The sequence below is a fragment of the Batrachochytrium dendrobatidis genome (assembly GCF_000203795.2).
Source record: "Batrachochytrium dendrobatidis JAM81 unplaced genomic scaffold BATDEscaffold_16, whole genome shotgun sequence".
Lineage (NCBI taxonomy): Eukaryota > Fungi > Chytridiomycota > Chytridiomycetes > Rhizophydiales > Batrachochytrium > Batrachochytrium dendrobatidis.
This window is the reverse complement of record NW_006281114.1, coordinates 438,062-452,640: the sequence shown is the minus strand read 5'-3', so window position 1 is coordinate 452,640 and position 14,579 is coordinate 438,062. Positions and strand designations below refer to the sequence as shown.

The window sequence follows — 14,579 nt, the reverse complement described above, 5'->3', positions numbered from 1 at the left end:
TTCTACTCGAATGTAAAGTGAAAATCAAGAAATCTTTTTTGTCGTGTCGATTTGGTGATCATCAAAACATGAATGTTTTATTTATTCAATACTAAACTAGTTAGTATTAGATGACATCGTACATGGCTTTGATTTCTTTTGAAAACTGCTTGATGACTGCAAATCGTTTTGTGCAGAATGTTTCTGTTAATAGTCCATTTTCAACAGTCATATGCTCAGAACACAAATGAATTGCTTTTGGAATCTCGTTTTCAAGCAGATTGTTCTGATACATCAAAAAAAGTACAACACATTCCAAATGAGTTATTTGTCGTTACATATTAACCATTTCTTTGACACATGAATCTATTGGTCATCACTTACTGATTTACCAGTCGAAATTAGATTGTCATGAATAAGAGTTTTAACTTGTTCTTCCTTGCATAACTGTTCAAGTGATAAATGTTCAAACCCATGTGTCTTGGCCCTGAAAAGACAGAATATTAACCTACAGAATCGCTTATTCCAAATTTTACTCGGTCAATGATCAATAAATACCACACCATTTGATAAGCTCGACATGTTGAGGAAACCCAATAGCGACAGTCATCATTGTAAGTGGATCAGCATGAATAAAAAGCTGAGACAGGTAATTGCTTTGCATGGCCTGTTCTAATCTTGTTAGTTCAATATACTCGCCATGTGGCTGTTTGACTAGGTTCGTGATGCGATCAATCACTCGCAGTGTACCGTTTGGCAGTATTTCGCCAATATCTCCACTAAACCACCAATACATTATACGGGTTAGGATTAGACCACATTTAAACTATTGACAACTCAAATAGACTTGACATTAATACAAAGCTTGAATATACTTACGTGCGCATCCACCCACTGCTTTTCTCAATCATTCGATCAGTCTCGCTCAAGTCTTTAAAATATCCCTTCATGATTGTTGGACCACGCAGGCATATCTGCACAAATCAAGACAAATGGTTTAAAAAGTGATTCTATCCATGGACAAACATGCCAATATGTGACACAAACATAATTTTAGTCACCTCTCCTCTTGGGTTTTCGTCAGTTGCAAAATACTGCATATCGGAAACATCCATCAGCTTGAATTCAAGCGATGAAAAGGGAACACCTATAGATTTAAAGCCTACTGGTTAGAAATAACCACACTATTCGTTCAAGTGAACCAACTTACCAACATAAGAACCAAAATGAGAATGGTAGTCTCCTACAACACGTTGAAAGCATGTTAACAATCACAGTAAATCATTGCAAACATATGCTAATCAAGATCTAAACCAACCTAGAGTGGTTATTGCTCCAGCACCGCATGTCTCAGTAAGACCGTATCCTTCAAGAACATTAACGCCAAACACAATACGCAGAAATTGCAATGTCTTGGAACAAACTGGCGCAGCACCAGAGATGATCAGCTTGATTTTACCTCCCCATTCATTTTGGATCTTGCTGAACGCCATATAATCCCATATGGATTTGCGCGTAACTCTAACAAGATGGTACAAGTAAATAGACTATTTACAACTCAAGCCATTAGAAATCCAATCCATCAATAGTTGGGCTTACATTCCTCGATCAAGCAACCGCTTTTTGGCTGCATAGGCAGTATCAAATATCATCTTACTAATAAATCCACTTTGTTCAGCATTTGATTTGATGTGTTCATATATGCATGCAAGTCGTTGCGGTACAGTTGGGAAAATCTACATATATAACCACAGTAAAAAATAAAGTCAATAAACTCGCAATCAATTTCTAGCAATATGTTAAATAAACTCCAAAGTCTAAAAGTAATGTATTACCGTGGGCTGCATAGTACGAATGTCATCTGCTAAAACATCACCATACGATTTGGTAAAAACAATTTTACCACCACTAAGTGCGGTCCATTATAATGCACAGTTGAGTCAAACATAATTGTGGTTCAAGTAATGCATTCACTACATTAAACCAGGTATGACATACAGTGCGGCAACAGTATGAGTAATTAAACGCTCATAAATATGGCTCAAAGAAAGCTAACAGATTAAATACATGGTTTTGAAATTCACATAAAATCAGTTTTAAATCTGTGATGTAATTTTCAATAAAAATAGAGCAGGACTTACAACAGACAAATGTAGATCAGATGTTCCAATCTTTAGGGGTTTTTCAATCATACTAAGAACGCCAGCACCACTTGACTAGTAATAAATAAAAGCCTTAGCAATCCACTTGTAAGACAAACTCAACCCAAGTTAAACACTATTTACCATAAGATTTTCATGTCGAAGCATCACACTTTTGGGCATTCCAGTTGTACCAGACGTGTATACAATCTATGGTTTAGTGTATCAAAATGAATTCAACACAATGAAAATGGTTTAAAAGGCATTTGAATCCAGCACAGTAGTTACAGTAAACACGTCCTTGGGATTAGCAGAATGGTAATCCAACGGATGATTTTTTCCAATTCTACATCAACAAATTGTATAATCGACAAAAATAAGCAAACGTTTTGTCTCGTTACAACACGTATCAATCAAAAACAGTTAAAAGCATACGTTTCAAGAGCCATAAAAGTAATAAGATTGATTCCAGCGGATTTTGCATTGAGTATATCTGTTTCATCAAGGATGTTCGTGTCTGACACCACAATAATCTATTTCAAAGCATCAACTGAGTTTAAAATCATGCCTATTCACGATACATTAATTTTCCAATTCCTATATACAACAGTCAGCGTGTTGGGGTTTACCTTGAGTGAATGACAAAAGGGTACGATAGACAAGATCTTGTTCAAATGTGAGTTGTCAACAACAATTGCTTTCATTGTAGTGTGATTGATGATGTATTTTAGATTATCATCAGTGGACATTGGATGAATTGGAACTGACACCAATCCATAGCTCATTGCAGCTATAGTAGATTTGGTACGATTGAAAAGACAACAAGTGGCACAAGTATATCGATTTAGTGTAACAAAGATACACATTTGAATGGATCCAAATAAACTTACCATAATCGATGATCAACCATTCTATTAATTGGGTGAAAAAGGCAAGCATTGAATTAATAGATTTAAATGAATGTAGATTAAATATTCAAAATCAAAATACCTGGCGAATTGCAGAGATGAATGCCAATCATATTTTCACTGCAAGGATCCGATTCACTAGAAAGAATAGGTTTCAAATCGGCAACTTTGACTAGCCCAGCACCCACAAACTGCACACGATCTGCAGCTGATTTAAACGAGATCCAACTGAAATCTTGACCAAGTTTGTAGCCAATAAACTCACGATCAGCCAGATTGACCACATTAGCATGAAATGCGTCTATTCAATAGGCGGACATTTAGAATAAAACCTTTTGAATTGAACACTATTTAAAGAGATATAATTACTATAAGCAGTTGAATGGCCATCAATGGTCGTATGGAAGCGAGTTCCATGGGGAGTTAGTTTGTTTCTGTAAACAGCAGATTCTCCAGGGTTTCGAGTAGCCGAAGCCAGGGATTGACATCTGAGAATGGCAGGATGAATATCAGAATCTTGTTGAGTAAAGATGGAGATGACAATGGTAGCGACTAGACAAAAACACAGTAAGATTCTGGATTGCAATAAATTTGATCACAAATAGCGAGTCTTACCAATTCCACCAACCAACGCAGCAGACACTAAATCAAATTTGGCATCCATGATTGCGACCAAATCAAATGCGACCCATTTAAGCACTCTGTCACGTGGCCATATATTTGTACATTTCAATTTCTTCTTCTTGCTCATCAAACTGTCAATCATGTCTGCTGCTGTAAAGACTGCTGCTCGCATCGACTGGTCTGCTCTTTCGAGCAAACTCAAGCCTGAAACAATGGCTTCCGTCAATGGCTTCCGTCGTCGTCACTCTGAACTGCTCAAGACTGTTTCTGAATTGCGTGAACACCAAGTCACCATCGATTTCAACCGCTATAAAAATGTCTTGAAGAACAAAAAGGTTGCTGAAGAGGCCGAGCGTGCTATCAAGGCATTCAAGCCTGCCACTATCGACTTGACTGAGCAGCTTTTGATGGTTTCTGAACAGGAAAAAAAGGCTGTATGTGTACCTTGTTGTAAATCGTAATGACTGATCTAAGTTCAAATCTGCTGCAATCTTGCACTACATTTCAATCCTGATAGCGATTGGAAATATACATTGCAAGGTTCTTGTTGAACAGACTTTTTTTGTAATACAAGACCGATTGCTTGGTTTTGGTTGTTGATCTACAACTGATTTAGTCTATCTTGGACTGAAATCCATTTTAAATGAGTTGTTTTTTTGACCCATTTTGTATACTATCGCAGTTGTACTAAAAATGAACTATTATAATAGATTTCTGCTGCACAAAAGACAACTGCAAAGATCGATGCCGAGATGGCTGAACTCAAGACTTTGCTCACCAATATCGAGACCGCACGTCCCCTTGAGCAAATGACTGTACGTTGTATGCAAATGTTGTCTTTTATAGAGCTTGTATTTATACTCGTTTAATCTGTCTAGGTTGATGATGTTGCCAATGCTTACCCAGCTGTCGAAAAGACCGTCGAGAAGATGGTTAAGCGTGGCCAGTGGCGTGTTCCTGGATACTATGAAAAGTATGCAGATCTAGACAATGTTTTGATGGTTGCTTCCATGTATTGTTCAAGCTACTAATTCATTTGCTCAACTATAATATAGGTTCGGAGAATTCGTTGTTGGATTCTAAATCTCTGCTTTCTACATGATGATTTTGACAATGACCATCCCATAAAACCGTTTTTGTATCAGGGTTTACAGCTGAATTGACAAGTCCATCGATTTTGATCAAGGCAGGCGCAAAGTTTGAAAAAATAAAAATTCAAGCAAAAAAATGTTGACTTTGAATTCATTTACTGGTTGATTTACTATGCAATCACTTGAACAGCAATCTGTACAGAAAAAAAACAAACGGGGACGCAGAGGAGGAAAGAAACAGCATGAGCCTCATCCAGACACTTTTGTCTCGTCCTCTACTGTCTCTGCTACCCATGAGAATGCTGCATTCGATCATGACACTACTTGTCCAACCACAAAAAACTCGAATGAATCTATTCCATTGCTGGATATCATTATTGATCCTACTGGCAATGCAGATTCATTGATGGATTCCAATCACAAAAACGACAGAAGTGATGATGACCAAAACAATCCACCTCGTAAAAAAACACGACGAAGTAAGCGAGGCAAGACGGCACATTTCCCTGAGCCTGACTTTATGCCTCAGCAAGAGACTGTGCAGGCAGCTGCATCATCAGAGATAAAATGGTCGGCTGCATCCACCGACCCATCTACTTTATTCAACCAGACTGATACCGATCAAAAAGATGCGATTGACCCTGTCGATCCAGACCTTCGTCAGTACTTTGAAAATATAGAAAAAATGCTCGAAGAGCAAGAGTTTGAAACCCCATCGGATCTGCATCTCTTCATCAACAACGTTTACTCTGAAATCCGTGGAAAAGAGCTTTTGGTTTCCGGAGACTTTGCTACCTCTCGTGTGCTAGAGAAACTCTTGCGTGGATCAAGTGATGTGCAAGTTAGACTATTTTTAAAGTCTGTGAATGGGTGTGCGTTGAAAATGTTTATGCATCAGTTTGCTTCCCACGTTATGCAGACTGCATTGGGAATCGCTGCTGGAATAGTGGATCGCGAAGTCCGAGGCGAATCAAAGCAAGCAGTTCACGACAGCAATGATGAGCCAGTCGATGAAGAGTTTCAAGCTCTTGTCAATGACCTTCCATCTATGGAAACCCTTTTGCTATCTTTGTGTGAGGAGTTGAAAACAGAATGGTCGAACCTGTTGCTTGATCCGTATGGATCTCATGTTGTTCAAACGTTGTTGAATGTGCTATCTGGTCAAACTCTTGCAGATGAAATTCGAATGCGTAGTAGAAAATCTAGCAACTACAACAAAAACCATAATAACTTTTCCAATGTAAGTTGTACCATTGATAGACACGATGCATTAAGTAGTTGAATTGTTTTAAAATCACACGAGTTTAATATTCTAGACAACTTTTTTATTAGGCAAAGCAACTGGGAACTACTCTTCTTACACCAGCGTCATTTGCAAAGCTACAAGCATTCATTGTGGATTCACTTTCTACCAACCTCAAGGACACTGATTTACGTGAGATGGCTTTCCATCCGATTGCTAACCCTGTTCTACAGATTCTATTAGAGATTCCTCAATCTAGTGATTCTCTTATTGCTGCTTTTTTAAAGGATGGCAGTTTTTTTGACTCTCTACTTGAGCATCATGTCGGATCTCATTTGGCAGAAAAATTGGTCAGTAAAGCATCTGCAGATACCTTTAAAATCCTGTATAATCAACATATCCGTCCCAAATTCTTGGCTCTGTGCAACCATCAGTTTGCAAACTTTATCATTCAGCGTACTGTGAGTAAAGTCAGCACTGAATCCCAACTTGTTGAGATGTTGGATATTGTCGAGCCTCATTTTGCACGCATGCTATTTCAAAGCCGAGCAGGTATTATTCTCAAGATTGTCGAATCCTGTATCACATTCCCAAATATCCAGCCGCGTATTATGGCATGTCTTTACAAAGCATTTGAAGTTGACGAAGATGAAGAAAAGAAAAAAATGTTTGCAACCTTGGTGCTTCATCTTTCTACCTACGATCGCTTTCAGCAATTTGTACGACTTCCTAATGTTCAAGGTGCACTTATTATCCAGCACATCTGCAGCTACTCTGCACACTGCTCCAAGCCATGTTTGGACAGTATTTTATCCATTTCAAAACAAGACATGCTAAAGTGGATTTCAGATCCCATCTCATCTCGTGTGATTGAATCCATTCTTTCAAGTGCAACCATTGCAGTCAAATTCAAGCGCCGTCTTATTCGTATTTTCTTTGGCTCGTTTGTCGATCTCTCTATAGACAAGTATGGAAGTCATTTTGTTGACAAGTGTTGGGCTGTAGCAAGTTTGGATGCTCGACAGACTATTGTGGAAGAACTGGCTGAACGGTTACCTACTTTGCTTGGAAATTTCCATGCCAAATTTATTGTACGGAATTGCAGTGTTGAGCTATTTAAAAGAAATCGCGGAGAATGGATGGAAAAGCAACGTATAGAGATTAGTAGACGAGATAAAGTGGAGTCTGAAAGGATCAAGGAAGCTGAAAATAGTGCTGCTGCGAATGCTTCTGTTGATGCAACGCCTGTCTGTGATGATCCCAAAGCAAGTGATATGACTGACGAGAAAAAGAGTCTCAAACAAAAAAAGAAGAATAGTAAAAAGGCTAAAATTCCAAATGAGATTGACGATCTATTTGCCAAAAAACTCAAATAAATCAAAAAAAGATTCTTACAATGTTTAAACTTGCCATCATATTCACGTAAAACGAAGTGTCGTATGTATCTTGCAGTGATTATATCTGTCTTGTTAAAATAGGCAGCAATTGAGTATGTGGTGCACATTCTTGGTAAACTGACTGCTTTTTTGATTGACAACGTCCATTATATGTTGTTCACAAAGAAGGACCAGTAAATGAAGAGTTTAAAAGACAATGTGGTCTAGTAAAATTAACAAACATGAAACTGACTGTTTATTATGCATTTTGACACCCATGCTCAATGTTTCATTTTACGTGAATATGGCTGTAAAGTGTAGATTCAGATCTTGATCGTGTATTTTAAATCATCCTTTCACAATTTTTGGTCACCATCAAGGGTGATTGCAATGAACACCACACATCTATTGAATGTTCAATTAAAACCTGTTAAGCGAAGCCCACAACCAGTGGATCATGTAAGCCGATCAAGGTCTATGGCCATGTAGATGATTTGGTGTATAAAAAAGTATAATGCCTAACCTGACAATGTTTTTATGTAACTATACGAAAAAATACCTTGACAAGACTCAATGGCAGCATCCAATAACCTGTTATGAATTGAATCGAATGGCTACGCTTAAAGAAACGAAACGCTTACCCAGTCTTGCACCAATTCCAACAACTCGAGGTGCAAGCGACCGACCCGTGTCCACTTGTGAAATATCTCGTGTATTTGATGTCGAAGACAGTGTATCAGGTATATCCAGCACCATAAAATCAACTACTTTTAATGAAAACGACTCGACAATCAGCAGAAATAACAGCCCAACATTGACTATAAAAAGCCATCCACAGCCTAGTAGTTTTAAAGAACCAATGATTTCTATATCTAGTCCGACTAAAGGATTACGAGGCAGTGCAGTTTCAAAATCACCACATACTTCTGCATTGTTTCAGCGGCTTATAAACGAAATTCTCGACACAGATGGAGATAAAGTTAATAGTGGATCATTAAAACATGCTGATGATATAGGACTGGGTTTGCGTGATGAGTTGAGTAGATTTAAGCAGCCTCCACTACCCTTTCATCCACTACACCATGCACACAAAACAAGCTATTTACGTAAACCAACTCAACCCAAGTCACATCAGATACTGCCAGCATGTATGTCCAACACGAAATCTCAACCAATAAGTATTCCACAAATCATGCAGATCATGCATGGTAAGCGTGAATTGCCATTTGGTTTAGATTGTGATAAAAATAGTCTATGCCAAGCTTATCCAACCCACATGTTATGGAGAGAGTATGGCAGCCAACGAGATTTTGAGGATAATTGTTTGGTGAAGTCATTGAGACGTATACATGCTTCTTTACCATTTGGAAACAAATTTGCTGAAAAGAGGATCGTAGAAGCCAATAATTTCCAAAGTGTTGTACATACTCCTGACTCGACCGAGACATTTCATCCAGCACATATGGGTAATAATCCATCTAGACAAGCCACAGTCGACGTAGATCAGGACAAGACATTACCGAGTTTTGAACACATGATTTCAATACCGAATGCTTCCATCAATACGCTACCAGGTAATTAAAAATTTGATGAATTGTAATGACATTAACAAGCCAGCCATTTGACTTGCATATTGGATCAAATTAGACATTGAAATAATACGATTGGACAAGTCTGACGATAGAATGAATTCACATGCAGGTATGAATATTTTACACGGTTGACAACTCACTGGTCATGTACTGAAGCAGTATATTTGAATATAGATTCGATGTGCATGCAAGGAGTAGCAGCACAAAAAAGTTTTACACAACATGAACAAACACGATCAGATGGAATGAAAGGCGCACATCAATGCAAGGTAGAGTGAATAACAGTGAATAACAATGAATAACCTTTTAGCAAGTATTTAAACAATCGAGATATGAATTGAAAACAATAGGAAAATAAACGAGAAGCCATTTCTCGTGGAGAGACTGTTCAAAGACACAACAAAGACCAGAAATCCACCAAAGCACAACGACTGATGCAGATACAAGAGAGTATGAATATTAATGGATTGATGAATGCATCAATGAAGCAAATGATTGCAGAATTCAAGAAACATGACATGGATGAGCGAGTGAATATCGTGACGCAAGTGCGAGTGGACGAAGAATTGAGTCGAATTATAGCACAACAGCGAAGAATATATTTATTGCAATCGATATCGGGTGGAATCTGAAATGAAGTTGAAGAATAAACGGATTTAAAGCAATGGCAAGTCGTGAATGATTTCTAATCCAACATTCAGAAGAGAGATCTGGACTTGCAGTTACTCGTACTGGAATACTATTATTACCATTCAGGATGCAACCTCTTCCTCCGAATGAACAGGACTCTAGGAAGATAGTTACGAATATCACTGAGAATGCAGCAGTACATCCAGTGAATCATCAGCAACCACCACCAGATTACACTGATATCGACTTGGATTCTAACATCAACAGAGATGAAAGTACTACTGCACCAACCACTCCTACTAATGGTTTAAGAGAAATGTCCTCTCCTGTCGTCCATCCTTCGTTGTTGGCTTCTCAGACTTCTTTCCCTGGTATGTTCTGTTGATCTTTGAAGTGCTGTTCGTCCATGTGCTGTTAGAGCCATTGACGTTGATCTTGTTAACACTGGTCTCGCTTGCTGAAACCATCAATAGAAGCACCGCCTATCGAGCCTGAAGATTTGGACTCCATCAACAATTATGGCCAGCAAGTCGTCGACCAGATCATGTTCAAGTGGGATATCGCTGACTGGTCTTCAATTCCAGACCGTCTACACAGTCCCGAGTTCACTTGTGGGGGTTGCAGATGGTAACTTGGTCTCTGCTTCGTTGTGATACAAACATGTCTACTAAACTCATTCTTGCAATGTCTTGTCTAGGAAAATACTACTTTTCCCAAGAGGAAACAAGCAGCCTGAACATGTCTCTGCATTTTTGGAGTCTGTTGATGCTGCCGAGCGTTCTGAAGATAAACCTGAATGGCATTGTTGTGTCAGTTTTGGAATTCGTCTTGCAAACACCGAAAACAATAGCAATTGTACAAAGAATACTGGTGAGTTAGCTTATTTTACCAGATGAATCTGATTTCATTCATGTTGAATTCCATGTTGGATTCTTGATCGTGTTATCCATCTAAATACATTCTTTATTCTTGTTAGTGTCCCAGAATCGATACACGCCCAGACAGACAGATTGGGGCTTCAACATGCTTTTCAAGACTCATCTTCTGTCAAGACTGCATAATGGTCAACCTATTCTTGAACACGATCGTTTGTCCATTATTGTCAGCATGAAAGTGCTCAAGGATGAATATGGCACTCTTTGGCACGATTTTATTCAGTAAGCTAATCTTACATGCTGTTTTTCAACCATCTGTTCAATCTCACTCAACTACTTTTTAAATTACAGTTGGGATTCCAGAAAAGAAACTGGGTACGTTGGTATTCGAAACCAAGGCGCTACATGCTATCTCAACTCCTTGCTGCAGTCACTTTACTTTACCAATTACTTTCGCAAGGTTGGCTATTTTAAACTACTTTTGATTCTGTATATCTCATTGCAGTCACTATGTTTTATGTTTGAATACAAAGTGTGCTAACATCAAGTGCATCTAGGCTACATATTTGATTCCAACAGATAACGATGATCCGCAAAAAAGTGTTCCATATGCTATGCAGAGATTGTTCTATAATATGCAGTTTGCTCCAGAAGCAGCCAGTACGGTTCATTTTATTGTGAAATATACTAGAGTAAAACATGTATACAGGCTTGGTGCTAATCTGTGCATTTATATTACTTATCATGTAGGTACAACCGAGCTTACAAAGTCGTTTGGATGGGATACTACAGATGCTTTTTATCAACATGATGTGCAAGAGTTGAACCGCGTCCTTCAGGATAATTTGGAAAGCAAGATGAAGGTATTTGTTGCTGCTGTCTTTGTTTAAATCCTTTGTATTGACTTTTTGAATTTGTCTGATTAGGGAACTTTTGCCGAGGGAGCTATTCGCAAGCTATTTACTGGAAAAATGAAGAGCTACATCAAATGCGTTGATGTGGATTTCGAATCTTCTCGTATTGAAGATTTCTATGGTACATGATTGAGACGTCGTTTTAGATTTTACTTGTAGTGTTCTTACTTTTGATTTTTAGATATTCAACTCAATGTCAAGGGTTGCAAGAATCTTCGCGACTCGTTTGTTGAATACTGCACTGTCGAAACTATGGATGGTGTCAACAAGTATTTTGCAGAAGGATATGGACTTCAAGATGCACGCAAGGGTGTTATTTTCCATCATTTCCCACCTGTTCTTCACTTACAATTAAAGCGGTTTGAGTACGATATGGAGCGGGACTCCCTTGTGAAGATTAATGATCGCCACGAATTTCCTTTGACCATTGATTTAGACGAGTTTTTGGAGGAGCCTGACAGTGCCGTTAAACAGCGCTACCATTTACACGGCGTTCTTGTCCATAGTGGCGAGCTTCATGCTGGTCACTACCAGGCATTTATTCGGCCAGAAAAAGATGGCAAATGGTTCAAATACGACGACGATCGTGTTTTTCCTGTATCCGAGAGAGATGTCCTTGAAGAAAACTACGGCACCGAGGCCGTCAAGCCACTACAAGAAGGCGGTATACCTCCCAAATTTACCGGGCAGTTTCGTAACAAACCAACATTCACCAACGCATACATGTTGGTCTACATTCGCGAACACGATCTTGAGGAAATACTAGGTCCCATCACCGAGCATGACATTCCTGACCATCTTCGTCGTCGTGTTGAAGAAGAGCGTCTTGCTGCTGAACGTCGAAAGCGCGATAAAGAAGAAGCACACCTTTACTGTAATGTTTGCTTGATTACTGAGGATGATATGCGACATCACGAAGGCTACGATTTGTGCTCGTTTGATGAAAAAAATCCATCTTCAATGCATATTTTCCGAATTCGAAAAGCAGACACATTTGCGCAATTCAAAAGTATGGTGTCTGATGAGCTGCGTGTCCCTGTCGAACAGCTTCGATTGTGGAATGTCGTTTCAAGACAGAATAAAACCGTGAGACCCGATACTCCGCTGCAATCTACCAGTGACGAATTAACTATGGAAGTGGTTCGTAGTAAAGTTGCAAAGGGAGTTGCTGACTTGCGCTTTTATGCAGAAGTATCTGACAAGCCCATCAGTCAGCTTAACGACAAGGTTGGTTTTATTTGAGTTGATTGCACTAGCAGTGGTATTTGAGTATGTCTGACATTTATTTATTTTACAGGCCGTTTACTTTATGCCATACAGTACCATCACTCCACCGCCTCAACTGCTACTTTTTATCAAGTACTACGATCCCATCGCACCCAAGCTCGAGTTTCTATCTTCCATTACTGTTCGAAACAAGAATCATAAAATATCCGAGATCATTCCAGAGCTGCTAGCACTTAAACATCTTCCACCTCTGACTCCTATTCTACTTTATGAGGAAATCAAGGTTGGCATGGTGGACTCTATCAAACCCAATCTAACTTTCTCCCAGGCCGAAATTGGCGATGGTGATATCATTTGTTTCCAACGTGATTTCCAAGGAGAAGAGTACGTGGTTTGAATTGAATGTATTGGATTGAACCAGCCTGTCATGTTGTACCTGGTTTAACATTTTCTATTTTTACCATGATATTGTAGAATTACTCAAGTTCCTGATGCTCAGCTTTTGACTGCACCCGGCTACTACGAGCTGTTGGCCAACAGAATCATTGTTACGTTTAAGCCAAAATCAAAAGATATGCCCAACAAGGGAGAGTTTGAGCTTGTGTTGTCTAGAAAGATGCTCTACGATGCGGTACGTTTTACTATTGCACCATGTCTAGATTAAATTATTTGTTGAATGTCATTGGTATTTTTCTCAATCCTTGTTTTCAGGTGACGGACAAGATTGCCAAACTGCTGGATTTGGATCCCTTTAAAATTCGACTTTGGGGATCCAACCATTCCCATTCTATGGTGACAAAAGGACCTATTCGTCGTACCACTACTACAACCTTGGCTGAGATGTTAAACATAACGCCCTATACTCTTCAAGCACAGCAGATCATTTATTACGAAATGCTCGATGTGTCTATTCTTGAATTTGAAACAAAAAGATACATCAAAGTGTTTTATGTTGATGCGAAGCTTATAGAAAAAGGTCGTTTTGATATGTTGATGCTCAAGACTTCCAAAGTTGGAGATGTGCTGGAAGGTGTGGCTTCTCGAATTGGAATGCCGGTTGCAGAAGCCAAAACAAAATTGAGGTTGTTTGATTCGAGTAATTCGCGCGTAACAAAAGTGTATGAGAATGACGAGCCCATTTCAGTGCTATTAGACAGTTTTCCTTTGATTGTGGAGGTAGATATTATTTCGCATGTGTTGCAATGTTGTATTACTTGACAATCTAGTAACATGATACGATTATAGGAAATTTGCGAGGATGAGCTGAATAGAACTGCTGCTGATAAGCTTGTTTCCGTATGCCACTTTTTCAAAGATATATACCGCGGTCATGGTATTCCCTTTCAGTTTATTCTTAAACCTGTACGTTTTGATTTGGATTTGTGTCAGCTTTACACTCGAGGCGTTTACTTGACCATGTGGCGTATTGTCTAACCTTTCTGATGGTAACATGTGTATAGGGTGAGATGTTTTCTCAGACTAAAAAACGATTGCAAGCGCGCTCGAGCCTAAACGACCGAGACTTTGGAAAAGTTGTATTTTATTTCATCACTGAACGAACACAATCAACTCCTATTGAAGACGGTATCTTATGCGCTGGTCTGTCTTGCTATATGCGTGAATAAAACTAACCCATTCATTTGTTGTACGTCCATGATAGATGATATTCTTCATGATCGACCAATTGGACCCAATGACTTGATTGGAATGGATCATCCTGACAAAACCGCCCGAATTCGCTATGGTGCTGAAAAGTCTATCAAGATCCTGGTATGTCATTTATTTGTCTAATGCCATGTGTAATTTTGTAAATCTAACAAAATATCTCTATTGTCTAAACCCTCTTGTCCATATTTTAAAAGAATTGAATATGAATTAAACTTGACAGCGTTTTATCCTCATGTTTTTAATGGTGGTTTTATCCACTTTTTAATGTTGCTATTTCATTGTTATTGAAATTTAAGGGATGTGTTGGGTTA

At 38.8% G+C, this 14,579-nt stretch overlaps 5 protein-coding genes across 5 annotated transcripts; 4 read left to right on the top strand and 1 right to left on the bottom strand.

Moving 5' to 3' along the window:
* Positions 1-91: 91 nt before the first annotated feature.
* Positions 92-3,692, bottom strand: BATDEDRAFT_92187 (uncharacterized protein; the record flags this gene model as incomplete). Its single annotated transcript, XM_006682434.1, has 19 exons — positions 92-265; positions 364-466; positions 543-758; positions 859-953; positions 1,041-1,126; positions 1,190-1,222; positions 1,298-1,500; positions 1,579-1,715; positions 1,815-1,887; positions 1,978-2,030; positions 2,121-2,195; positions 2,265-2,330; positions 2,409-2,466; positions 2,556-2,653; positions 2,750-2,910; positions 3,011-3,031; positions 3,111-3,329; positions 3,398-3,580; positions 3,644-3,692. The coding sequence occupies 19 exons, from the start codon at positions 3,690-3,692 to the stop codon at positions 107-109; spliced, it is 2,088 nt and encodes a 695-aa protein (XP_006682497.1). The 3' UTR covers positions 92-106.
* Positions 3,693-3,792: 100 nt separating this feature from the next.
* BATDEDRAFT_20970 (uncharacterized protein) lies at positions 3,793-4,891 on the top strand (the record flags this gene model as incomplete). The annotated part of the gene is made up of 4 exons (XM_006682311.1): positions 3,793-4,086; positions 4,363-4,467; positions 4,531-4,625; positions 4,708-4,891. 4 exons carry the CDS (start codon positions 3,793-3,795, stop codon positions 4,733-4,735), a joined length of 522 nt encoding a protein of 173 aa, XP_006682374.1. The 3' UTR covers positions 4,736-4,891.
* A 24-nt stretch (positions 4,892-4,915) lies between these two features.
* On the top strand, positions 4,916-7,362 carry BATDEDRAFT_28136 (uncharacterized protein; the record flags this gene model as incomplete). The annotated part of the gene is made up of 2 exons (XM_006682354.1): positions 4,916-5,983; positions 6,076-7,362. 2 exons carry the CDS (start codon positions 4,916-4,918, stop codon positions 7,360-7,362), a joined length of 2,355 nt encoding a protein of 784 aa, XP_006682417.1.
* A 390-nt stretch (positions 7,363-7,752) lies between these two features.
* Positions 7,753-9,586, top strand: BATDEDRAFT_28135 (uncharacterized protein; the record flags this gene model as incomplete). Its single annotated transcript, XM_006682353.1, has 6 exons — positions 7,753-7,821; positions 7,931-8,570; positions 8,598-8,936; positions 9,010-9,063; positions 9,129-9,223; positions 9,305-9,586. The coding sequence occupies 6 exons, from the start codon at positions 7,753-7,755 to the stop codon at positions 9,584-9,586; spliced, it is 1,479 nt and encodes a 492-aa protein (XP_006682416.1).
* An 81-nt stretch (positions 9,587-9,667) lies between these two features.
* On the top strand, positions 9,668-14,500 carry BATDEDRAFT_20966 (uncharacterized protein). Its single transcript, XM_006682310.1, has 16 exons — positions 9,668-9,955; positions 10,061-10,211; positions 10,282-10,454; positions 10,561-10,741; positions 10,811-10,919; positions 11,017-11,119; positions 11,210-11,322; positions 11,386-11,494; positions 11,555-12,564; positions 12,671-12,984; positions 13,075-13,231; positions 13,312-13,776; positions 13,846-13,962; positions 14,061-14,184; positions 14,261-14,370; positions 14,463-14,500. Exons 1-16 carry the CDS (start codon positions 9,712-9,714, stop codon positions 14,466-14,468), a joined length of 3,486 nt encoding a protein of 1,161 aa, XP_006682373.1. The 5' UTR covers positions 9,668-9,711; the 3' UTR covers positions 14,469-14,500.
* Positions 14,501-14,579: the final 79 nt, after the last annotated feature.

Bases quoted from the DNA above. Each gene is read 5' to 3' on its own strand.
- BATDEDRAFT_20966 (XM_006682310.1), top strand. From the start codon at position 9,712: ATGCAACCTCTTCCTCCGAATGAACAGGACTCTAGGAAGATAGTTACG. The intron at 9,956-10,060 runs GTATGTTCTGTT...CATCAATAGAAG, and splicing joins TTCTCAGACTTCTTTCCCTG to CACCGCCTATCGAGCCTGAA. The intron at 11,495-11,554 runs GTACATGATTGA...TTTGATTTTTAG, and splicing joins TCGTATTGAAGATTTCTATG to ATATTCAACTCAATGTCAAG.